Source organism: Macaca mulatta, chromosome 8 (assembly GCF_049350105.2).
Source record: "Macaca mulatta isolate MMU2019108-1 chromosome 8, T2T-MMU8v2.0, whole genome shotgun sequence".
Classification (NCBI taxonomy): Eukaryota; Metazoa; Chordata; class Mammalia; order Primates; family Cercopithecidae; genus Macaca; species Macaca mulatta.
The window spans coordinates 123,168,028-123,180,729 of NC_133413.1; the positions used below are offsets into that span (position 1 = coordinate 123,168,028).

Consider the following 12,702-nt stretch of genomic DNA (forward strand, 5'->3'; position numbering starts at 1 on the left):
ACATAACTATAAAAATGAATACATATGTTAAAACATCATTTGTTTGTCCACGATGTGAATGACTTCATTACTGAATCAGATCATAGTTTTTGAATACTGGAAGAATATTTTCTCAAATTTTTTGTGCCATTCACAATGTAATCACTACAGACTCAATACCCTTCAGAATTGAATCTTTAGTATCAGCATTTTCTTCTTCACTTTCTATATCTACACAATGAAGAAAAGTTCTGATTTATTCAGTTTGCCTATTTCTATAGTGTAAATCATACCACTGTGTCCAAACTGAAGCTGCCAAAGAGACTGAATACAGATTGGGGAATAGATGTATAGTATTTCATGATTATATAGTAGCTCCAGCATATGGTCAAAATAAATTTAAATAACCTCATGGGCATAGCTAATAGTAAAGACTAGCAAGAGATTATGAAATAATGAGTTTTGTGTAATTATTATTTTTGTTTTTAATATAACATTATATTTTAGTCCAGATTATTTCACTTTTATTATTGGATATGCTTAACAATCAGCTTATTATATTCCTTATAATTACATTAGCAGCTCTCAAGAGCTGATAAAAGTTACTTCCAGCATACCACTGTATGGGATCTTCTCGGAAAATGAAGGTGGAAGGGTTAGAGACAGCGTAACTTTGACTGAAGTCCCCTTCAGGACCACCCAGCATGGCAGAAAGATAGTTTTTCAGCTTCTAAAAATTATTGAGAGCAGACGGATGCTGTGAAGCAAAAAAAACTAACATGGATTCAAGTCTACTACAGGCCCAGTTTCACCTTTTTTTTCTCACTCTTCCCCCTGATAATCTACCTGAGTACAATGTAAAACCCATGAGGGATAAAATTGTGTTATAAATGATATAAGGGAATTGTGGTAAAAAGGACCTTTGAGCCAGGCACGGTGGCTCACGCCTGTAATCCTAGCACTTTGGGAGGCCGAGGCGGGCATATCACAAGGTCAGGAGTTCAAGATCAGCCTGGTCAACATGGTGAAACCTGATGTCTACTAAAAATGCAAAAATTAGCCAGGTGTGGTAGTGTGTGCCTATAATCCCTGCTACTTGGAGGCTGAGGCAGGAGAATTTCTTGAACCTGGGAGGCGAAGGTTGCAGTGAGCCAAGATGGCGCCATTGCACTCAAGCCTGGGTGACGTGGTGAGACTCCATCTCAAAAAAGGAACTTTGAATCTTCAGCTTCAAGAACTACACCTGGGATTAGTAGCTACTGAATACATGTTTATTTGAATGAATAAATAAGCAAGCATTCCCCAGTAGAAAGGAAGTCTCAATGATAGAACCAGTTGTAAAATTTGGGAGGACACCTATTAGATAAACGACAACAAGGAGATGGCAATAAAGGAAGAGAAAGGTTATACTGAGAAGATTGGCTCAGGGGTCAACAGAGCAGTGAGGGAGCCAGGAGCAGCAAGTCAGACAATTTGCTTAGAGAGGTTATTCTGGTGGGTTTCAAAGCTCCAGAAAGGAGGGTATGGATCAGCAATAGGACTTCAGTCCCTGAAAAAGGGACTAATGATGACAAGGCAAGATCCCAATCTAACAACTAAAGATAATAGAATGGACACGTGGGTAGAAAACAGGACAGATTTTCAATCACTAGCACCAAACTTAAACACTCAAAAATAAATCCCAAACTTAATTTTCATTTTAGGGCATGTGATGGGATTAAAGTTAAGGGTGACTTCAAGCTGAGTTCTAGAATATCAGTTTAGGACTGAAATTTTGATTTTTTTGTTTTCCTGCAAAAATCAACCTAATAGAAGAAAGTGGATTCAATCATATAGTAAGAAGGACTGGACACAGAATATAAGAAAGGAACTGCATGTTTCTCTCATTTGTTTGTTCTTTTAATTTTTAAAGGCAAATACACTTGAGTAATTCTGATCACTGTATTTTATTTTAATCAGTGCTTTCCAATCTTGGGTACGAAAAATCACTTTGTAAGTAATACAAAGGAAATACGAAGGAAAATAATTAATGGGACAATCACATGAGATAGAGTTGTTCTTTTATCATCAATTAAGAAAAAATAGGTAGGGGCGGTGGCTCATGCCTATAATCCCAGGACTTTGGGAGGCCGAGGTGGGTGGATCGAGAGGTCAGGAGATGGAGATCATCCTGTCTAACACGGTGAAACCCCGTCTCTACTAAAAATACAAAAAAATTAGCCGGGCGTGGTGGCCCACACCTGTAGTCCCAGCTACTCCAGAGGCTGAGGCAGGAGAATGGCGTGAACCCGGGAGGCGGAGCTTGCAGTGAGCCGAGATCGCGCCACTGCACTCCAGCCTGGGTGACAGAGCAAGACTCCATCTCAAAAATAAATAAATACATACATACATAGAAAGTGTTGTTCTGATTATATTAATAACATAAATACATTTTGCAATTTTTATTACTAATGTTACATTTTAAATAGTAGTTCAGATATACCTGAGACATTTAATCTGATTCTTCCATGGATACTTGTTTCCTGGGTTGGGAACGGGCAGTCTTCAATTACATAAAAATGTAACATTAGAAGAAGTATACAGAAAATATGCAAGAACATTTTCTATTAGCCATCCTACTCATTAGCTTTTGCCAGTCGTTCATCACTTCCTTTTTTTTTTTTTTTTTTTTCTCCAGACGGAGTCTGGCTCTGTTGGCATGATCTCGGCTCACTGCAACCTCCCCCTCCCGGTTCAAGCGATTCTCCTGCCTCAGCCTCCCTAGCAGCTGGGATTACAGGTGCCTGCCACCGTGCCCGGCTAATTTTTGTATTTTTGTATTTTTAGTAGAGACAGGGTTTTGCCGATTTGTCAAGGCTGATCTCAAACTCCTGACCTCAGGTGATCTGTCATCCTCGGCATCCCAAAGTGTTCAGATTACCGGCGTGAGCCACCACACCTGGCCATTCATCCGCTATGTATTCTAACTGTGGCTTTCCCTCTAAGACTTTCTTTGAGATCTTTCAGTCTCATGGTTTCAAATAACATCTATAGCTGACAATTTGCAAACTTCCACCTCTATCCTTTTAAAAAAGGATATCTAGATTTTATTTCCAACTTGATATACAATTTAACAGATACTTCAAATATAACAAAGATAAACTGTTTTTTTCTCCTAAACTAGCTCCACCTGTAGCTTTTCTTTTTTACTTGAAATCAATACTGTGCTAATTATTTATGTGCTGCCTCTTAGCTCTAGCCAACCCTTCTGTTTTCTGCCCTTTGATATTTGGGTTGGAATACTGCACATTACAATTCTCAGATTATTTTTTTTCTTTAGTGGCTGCCTAAACCTGCTAGCTCACATCCTTTCCTCAGAGGTCAATGAGGAACCACCATGAAAGATTTCCCCCTGTGAAATTTGAGCACCAGGTCTAGATTGTTTTTACTGTAAGCTCTTAGGTTCTGGTAATACCACAGTTTTTACTTTTCTTTCTGGATGAAAAAAGGATGGTATCTGTCTATAGAGTTGTTGCTTCTTCATTAATTTTTACTCTTTATGCATTACGTATGCAATGCCTGTGTAACAATTACCCAAATTACATGCCATTCATTTTAAATAGGTAATATAGATTATATTTTTCTGACTAGACCTTGTCAGCGTAGTCATTCTTATCAAGAGTGAGTCTAAGACCTTCAAAAATGTGTTTTGTGGGAGTGGTATGCTTATTTTTTGGTCTTGTCAGAGCTTAGTTCTTGGACAGTAAAAAATGTCATATGCAATTACTTATCTCCTGTGATTGAAACAGATTTTGAAAACAAAATTTGTGGGGAGAGGGCAAGGGGTTGCTGCACTTGATGGCTAACATATTGAAGACTACAAGGACAATGGAGGGGATAGCGATTGATGACTGCATGGAAACTAGAAAGAGAAATTACAGCTCACATCATGGTCAGAAAACAATAGACCTTCTATGGTGAACTTGTAGCACTGGGCAGGTATGGCTAAAACATACCCAAAATTTAATTATGCAAGTTACCTAATTACAATGTAATCTGAACTTACAGATTCACAAAGTTTCTTATGTGGAAACTATGGCATTAATTGAGAAGGAATGATCATGAAATTTAAAATAGAGACATTTGGATGCTCTGTGGTAAAGTGCAGAATCTTTTTTTTTTTAATATTTATTTATTTATTTATTTATTTTTATTATTATACTTTAAGTTCTAGGGTACATGTGCATAACGTGCAGGTTTGTTACATATGTATACTTGTGCCACGGTTGGTGTGCTGCACCCATCAACTCGTCAGCACCCATCAACCTGTCATTTACATCAGGTAAAACCCCTCCCCTCTCCCCATAATATGTCCCGGTGTGTGATGTTCCCCTTCCCGAGTCCAAGTGATCTCATTGGTCAGTTCCCACCTATGAGTTAGAACATGTGGTGTTTGGTTTTCTGTACTTGCGATAGTTTGCTGAGAATGATGGTTTCCAGCTGCATCCATGTCCCTACAAACGACACAAACTCATCCTTTTTTATGGCTGCATAGTATTCCATGGTGTATATGTGCCACATTTTCTTAATCCAGTCTGTCACTGATGGACATTTGGGTTGATTCCAAGTCTTTGCTATTGTAAATAGTGCCGCAATGAACATACGTGTGCATGTGAAAGTGCAGAATTTTAAAACCCAGTCTTTCAGAGTTATTTCTGCCAGTTTCTGCCATTCCATTTTTCCTTTCCCTGAAGTCCTAGCAAAAACTTCACCTGAGGCAATTGCCTTACAATGAGGCATTTATTCTCTTCAATACCCACCACCATCACCTTTCATTCTCCACACAGAACAATCAAATAGAACTCTCAGTGGTGATGGAAATGGGCAATATGGTAGCCACTAGCAATGTAAGGCTAATTTGAATTGTGATGTGATAAACTTGCTAAATACATTGTAGATTTCAAAGATTAAGAATAAAAGGAGAGATGGTAAATTCTTGCATTAATTTTATGCCAAATACATGTTGAAATTATATCTGTGGTTAAATAAAATATACAATTAAAATTCATTTTATCTCTTAAAAATATGGCTACTGAAAAATTCAAAATTAAATATGCAGCTCACATTCCATTTCTATCAGCTAGACCAATACCCTTCAAACTCTTGCTCACATATATAAAAAGATTTTGGAAACTGTGCTTTCTCACAATTTTACATTGACATCTATTATTTAAAATTCTTAGTGTGAATAGATGCAAAGGATGCAATTTCTACTTTAATTTTGCAAGTATTTTAAATATAGTTTTCTCAAAATCTTGCATCATTAGCTAACTCAATTTATAGAAAATATCCATGATAGTTTATAAATGCAAAAACTGTAAAATCAATCAGACAATTCAGAAACTCTTTCTGTCTAAAAAAGTCAGACTTTTTGTCTTAATTAAAATTGACCTATAATATCCTAACTATCATGAGTTCTATATAAGGATAAATAGACATACAAATAGTGGAATTGAAAAATAGATGAATGGATGAATGACAATTAGATGATAGATGACAGGTAGATACATAACATACATACTTGTATACATAAATAGATACATAGAGAAATAGATGATAGATACACAGATGCATAGATGCAGACATGGGCTTTCTATGAGTTTGTTGCTTGGTTAATATGATGTGATTCCCTTCAAATATGTCTTAGTGAAGCTTTTTGTTTCTTTGCTTTGTCTCAAGATCTGTCCCTCAGGAGCTATGAATCTGGGATTTCCTATTCTAATTCTCCAGAGTTTTATTTACACTCAAGCAATGTAACATATTAATATTCCAGTTGGAGAAGTAATATATGATTCTCTTTTGAAACTTGGAAAAACAAGTACAAGAGGGAAAGTGATAAAGAAGAACAAACAGATTCAGGTATGTCTTCAGTCTTCATTTCACACATGGAGCTGATGTTGAATGTGCACATTAATGCAAGAAGAACAATTAATTCAAAGACTAGGTACGTTTAAAGTACTAGTCTAATATTTTAACTTGCTGTTATGAAGAAACCCTCAAATATTTTCATCACTCAAATGCCATAATTAAAGGAAACATTCCCTTACAGAAGCTTGTGGAAGTGGCATAAAGGAACATCAACAATGTATATTAGTTTAGACTACAATGCTCAGTTATTACATTTTGTTTTCTGTGAACTTAATTGCAATGTTGGTAAACTGATTAGTAATAATGACTATAATTTAATGTTTAATGTTTCAGAATAAGACAGTCACCTATAAATTATTCAATCACATAATGAAATATAGAAGAAAATTATATGTAATGATAATTTTGGATTAATACATGTTAAGTCCAGTAAATAACAGGAAAGAAGTATGTTTCTTGAGGAGATGGCAGCATTTGGCAATAAAAATAGGTGTCATTTAAAGTGAACTTGCTTTGTATCAGGAACTTCACATGTTCCTTTCTGTATGACCTTATGATATGGTATTATGACCTCTAATCTATGAAAAAGAAACTGTGGTTGGGCTCTCATAGTGAGAGTAACAGCCTAGATTGAAACTTGTTTAATTAATTTAATCAAATTTTAAATCTCAGGTTACTTTTTCCATCAACCATGTACTTTTTTTGGTACATTTAGGACACCATAATTGCTCAAATATACAGAAAATCATGAACAATAATTACTGAACAAATTATAAATGTAGAGGTATTAAGCACCTTGGTTAATTCGGATGTATGCAAACTAGTATAGCTGTGTGCTTATGATTTATACCAACAATTTCCTTCTGAAAAGCGTTCCAAGGAGTAATCTATGAAAGCAAATATCTCTAACAGTGTTTTTAAAACTGTGTACTATAACCTGTTAGTGAATCATGAAATTAATTTAGTGGGACATAATCAATGTTTTAATAATAAACAGATTACAGTCGACTGGAAAGGAAAATACAGGAGCACATTCATGTAAAGGAAAATGTTTCATATGTGTGAAACTGTGGTGTGTGTGGTGTGTGTGTGTGTTTGAACTGGGTCACAAGGTAAAATATAATTCTTACTGTGGCTCCTGATGAATAATTCTTGTAAACCAATTTTCGCAAGACATCTTAAAAAAGAGTTAAGCTAACTGATCAAAATTAAATGTCTATATTTATTAATAAAAAATAGCAAAGAACTGAAAGTAATTATGTTCTCCTAAGAAAATAATTTGCATTTTTTGGAGAAAAAGGAGAAATACATTTGAGTAGATTAGGTAATATAAACAAGTAGAAATGTGACAACCTCTGAAACTTCATTTAATTCCATAATGATAATAATTTAAAGTTAGCAAAGCAGACATCTTATAGAACATGAGATAATGCCACATTTTGATGACAATTACATGTAATTGCGAAGACAAAACAATATCTCTACCTCAATGAAAGATTAATTAAATGTGTTTATTCCATATTTTATAATGAATTAGCTGCGTCTATCTTAGAAAAATATATTTATACCTTACTGTGAGATAAGTCTTTGTACCTACACGTATCTCATAAAGTACACAGCTCTGACCTTTGCTAACTATGTAATCTTCGACAAGTTATTTATAGGTTTGCTTAAATGCAGATAATAAAAGTATCTCCTTCGTGAGAGTCTTACAAGGAATAAATAATTCATAAAAAGTGCCAGAAAAAAACTTCTGAGAATAGTGTACAGCATGCTGCTAAGTGTTCAACAAATGTCAGTTTTCCAAGTACTTCATGTTTTTTTTGTTTTTTTGTTTTTCCTCAACAACCAATAATTTGCACAGAGAAAGAAATCAATAAATATTTGTTGCACTGAATTGAACTGACGACACAGGTTGGGTGGATAACATGATTTCCTTCATGCAACGGAGGGATTTGATTTAGAAATTTACTCAAGTTTATAGAGATAATTTGGGGCAGAGTAGGTTTCTGATCTAGTTCTTCTGATTTATAAAGCAGGGCTCTTCTGTGAAACAAATCTAATTGTCCCTGTGTTGAGTCTTAAACCAACTCTGCTGATCTTAGAATTAGGTTTCAAGAACTTGACAGGTGATCACAAAAATTCCCGGGAGGCAATATGTACTTTAATAACAATGAATTAATAATGTATTTCAAGGCCTTATTAGCTTTACTAACAAGTGTGCTTGCATTATCGTACTAATTTCTTGCGATACTATAAAATACGTGTCTTTATTATTCACATTTCATAGATATAGATAAAGAAACAACATGAGAGAGGTTAAATAACTTAAAGTTATCTGAAAATTATACATCAGTATATGAAACACAATCTGGCCCAATTTCAAGAGCTCTACCACCAAACTTTTTAAAATCTAGCCCAAAGAAGCTATCACATAATCTGAAGATCTGAGAGAAATGATAAATTTTCCTATTTAGGTCCTCTCTACTGTTATAAAATCAAGTCTTACAAACAGAAGCAGGATAGCAGGATAGTAAGAGCAGGAAAGAAAAATCAGCAAAATTTTCAGCTGCTTTTACGTTCATTGTATTATAATTTTGCTTGAGGTATAGTGGCATGTACATATTTAGATGTGTTACTCATATTAGAATCAAATAGAAAGGCAATTCAACTTTTTGAAATATCCATAATATAAATTCTTTATTAATGCAGGGCACATTAAACAAACTATTCCAAATAAATAGTTATGTGATATATAGCAATAGAGGAACATTGAAATGAAAGTCAACTATGTATAAAAACACGATTGACCTGAATTATGTGTCAAACAGAAAAGATACAACAACAGCCACTATTCATGATTCCTTTTAAAAAGAATACACTTAACAACCTTCAAAAATGTATCTCAGAAAGCATTCCTTTATAATTTTAACATTTTCATGTATACATTATTAGCTTGGAGTAGAGTTGTATTATTTTTTATTTTTTCCCAAATTTCTCATATAAACTTGGTTTATAAACGGATAAGTAGAGAAAATTGCCAAAATTCTACTTGAGTTATAAATTTTCTGTACTGCATGCTCCGTATAATTTCTTTGCCTTTGTCTTTATGATTATGACTTTTTTTTGACCACAGATGGTGTTCTCTTACCTTATTTGTATTCACTGCAGTGATGACCCAGACACACTGTGCGTTGCTGTCATACTGGAATGGAAAGTTGGGAGATGTAAAGGTACCACTTGGTCCTTGAAGATTAGAGCCACACGTTTTCACTAAAAGAGAAATTGCATTTTAAAAGATGAACATATGCCACATGTAAAATTACAACAATAAAATATCTTGCAAATAGACTTTAAATTCAAAATGACACAATTATAACCACATTGAAATATACATTATGGTATTCTAATGTCACTTATGAAAATACAGTGTTTATAACAACCTGGGATTCACGAGCTCAATATTTTCAACGTTAATGGAAACCTAGTTATGAATAGAAATGTGAGGCATGATAAATTGTTCTCTGATTTTAAATAGGTGTGTTTAATTAGAGAAAGGCATATTTACCCAATATTTACCCACAAAGAGAGTGAAACAGAGCCTTGGATTAATGAAGCAATCTAAAAAGTGTTTTTATTTGTGTTTGTTAAGTACCCTAGGACTCACAATCGCACAGTTGAGAACCATTAATAGTAAAATTTCTCTTTCTGTACTTACAACTATGAATTAAAGAACTCAGACTAAAAAAAAAAAAAAAAAAAAAGTTACATTTAAGTAATTTTAATGAATTCCCACAAAAGTTGAAAGTTGTAGAATTTTCTGTTTTCTAACTCATCTTTCCTCTACTTAATAAATGAGCTAGTGACCATACTGTTTCTGTTTCTTAACTTGCTTCTTGACCACCACGAATTTCTGGATGCCACTACTTTTGATCTGGATTTCTTTGCCCCATTCTATCAAATCCTGCCCATATTATCATTTTCTAATCCATCAAAAATAATCTAATTCATGTTTAAATGATGAACGTTAAATGTATATTTTCATATGCACTTAAATTTATGCATAGTTACCTTCATCATCACTTTGAAAATCAGTTTATGGACCTCCTAAAAGTTTTCTTGACATGGTCAAAGTCATGCTTCTAGTACATAGTAGTCAGAATTTTGGCCCAGGTCTTCTGACTCAAGTCTTATTTTTTAAATCACTAAAAGTGTGTCTTTCTTATATGTTACATGTAGATTTCTTTATTAGTTTCTTCTCTTCATAGCATAAATCTATTTCAGACAACTTTCCTGCAACTTGATGGTTATATCTTATGTTGATTTAATAGTTACAGTACTTTTAATTATATTGTGAGTGTGTGTATATAATTTCTATATTTTAACCAATAAAATCATATTATTTTGTATTGAAAAAAATAATAAATTGTATTTTTCTTCCCTTACCATTATTTGCAATTCAATCTTTTTTCCCATTTACTACTTAACTTCTTGTAAATATTCTATGCTCACTACTCCATCTTCCTCTCCCCTTTCAGTCTTCAAAATATTTCAGTCTGATTCCCATTCTTATTTCAGTGTTTAAATTGTTTTTTTAAAGCCAGCAATGAACTCATAATTGCTAAATATAGTATCTCTTCCTTTTTTCCACATATTTGATATCTCAGCAGTAATGCAAAGTATTGATAAGCTTTGAAATTCTCTGCCTTCCCTCACATAGTATTAAGCTCTCCTGATTATTTGCATGTATGTTTTAAATAGTTCTGCTCTACCATATTATTTGTTCTGGTTTTATTTTTCCCATCTGACCCTTAAGTAGCATAATTCTAAATGGATTTAATCTCCTCTTTTCTATTTGTTCAATGGTTTCTCTGAATAGTTAAACTAATTCACTTCTATGACTGGAAAAGACATTTCTGTGTTGATAGCTCTCAAATCTACATCACCAGTTTTGGCATCTCTCCTGATTTCTAGATTAGTTTTCTGTCCACTGGACATTCTATTAGATGCTTTTAGGAAGCACTTTCAATTAAATATTTCTTGAATAGACTATCCAGCTCCTTGCCTTGCATAATATATACTCCTCATGGTCTATTCTGTTTTCCTCCTTGGAAATATCTCTGTTTTGCTTCATCTCTTCTCTTCCCAGTGTCCAGTGCTTCTTCCTCATTTTTCTTGTACTGGTAATAGCTACTTAACCCCTTTTCTAGACTCCAGCTTCTCTTTCTGTTACATCCTGCTCACTCCTACTATATTTATCTTTCTAAAATGCAGATTTCATTACCTAATTGCATGAAAACTTGGTATCTATTTCAGATGGAATAAAGTACAAATTTCCTAATAGAGAATATAAAATTATTCCTTTGAGGACCTAAATTTATTTTCTAGTACAATTACCCACCATTTTACATAGTCATACACTTTACTTGTGCCAGAACAGACATCTTGCTCTTCTTTGAATTTACCGTACTCGTTATAATTTTCTACATTTGTCATGCTGTTTTCCAGGTTTAGAATATTATTCCTTCTTAACATTTACTTGCAAATATTCTATAAAACAAAGCCAAGGTGATGTGCCACTTCTTTCCATAAGAAGGGTTTTTAATTCTTCCACTAAGGGTTCTGTAATGGATTGTACAGTTCATAGCACGTTATTTGAACAGCACATTTATACAAGTGTTTAGGTGCTAGTGGCCTGATAGGGAATGCAGCTTGAAAGAGTCTAAGAACTTTATAGAAATGAGAAATTTATACGAATCACAACGCAATTGGTTTGTAGCAGCTATAACTTTCTGATTGAATATACTGCTTATCTGAGTGGTACTTACTACTTTGTAATTCTCTGGCATCCTTTGTTTTCTAAACTATATACACACTTAGAATCTTTTGAAGTCAAGGCCTTGTTTATCATCTTTGTTAACTACTAGTGTAATGGCTTTCATGATGTACGTATGTTTGCTAAAGAAACAAATATTCAAGTTCTTTGGCACAGCTCTTAAATTAACTATAAAATAGTGGTCTCTTCATCCTGATGAATAATCTTTACAAATATGTTTCAGAGTGAAAAACTGTCTTCTATAAAAATGATTTTATTTTTTTATAAAAGTAAAGCACAAACATGTATAAAATGACAAGTAACAATTACCTGTAAATATTTTGGTCTGCTTATCTGCTTCCATCCAAACCTGACAGTAACCACTTAACAAGTTGTCTGTCTACAGACATTTTTGTTTTGCGGCAATACGAGTTTTTGCGTATTTCTTGTTTTCTTAATGTATTTGTGTGTTTTAACAAGCATAGCTAATTCTATAATATTAGTCTGAAGATATTTTTTGCATATATCATGACGACTGTTCTAGGTCAGTACCTATAGGTTTTTTTCTTTCACAGGTTTAACAGTACAAACAGAAGCTGATAGAACTATTGGACATTTTTGACAGGCTTCCACTATGAGAACAGCACAAGATAATTAGGAGGTTTCTTTAATCCTGCAGTGGGAAATAAGAAGACATGTAGAACAGACCTGCTATTTGAACAGAGTTGCAGCAGTTCACACATAGCAACACAAATACAATGAAGATCTTGGTACATTTACGTGTTACGTTTTATAGTTAAAAAAATCAAAACAAATTCATTATTATGGAAAACTAAACTGTAAAATCTCAGTGGCTTACAACAATAAGTAATTTTTCTCTTCAATTCTATTGTATTTGTGCTTTATACTTGTGTTATTATTGCAGGATTAATTCTTAGAAGATTAGTTATTTACAATATGTGAGCATTTGAAAATTTGATAAATATGCCTAAATTACTCTC

At 33.6% G+C, this 12,702-nt stretch overlaps 1 protein-coding gene across 1 annotated transcript in view; it reads right to left on the bottom strand.

The window, feature by feature from the left end:
- Nucleotides 1-12,702, bottom strand: part of CSMD3 (CUB and Sushi multiple domains 3) — a 1,224,761-nt gene that overhangs the window by 609,351 nt on the left and 602,708 nt on the right. Inside the window, exon 11 of the mRNA XM_015145899.3 lies at nt 9,038-9,159. Coding sequence (XP_015001385.2) covers nt 9,038-9,159 — 122 coding nt within the window. The remainder of the gene's footprint in view (nt 1-9,037; nt 9,160-12,702) is intronic.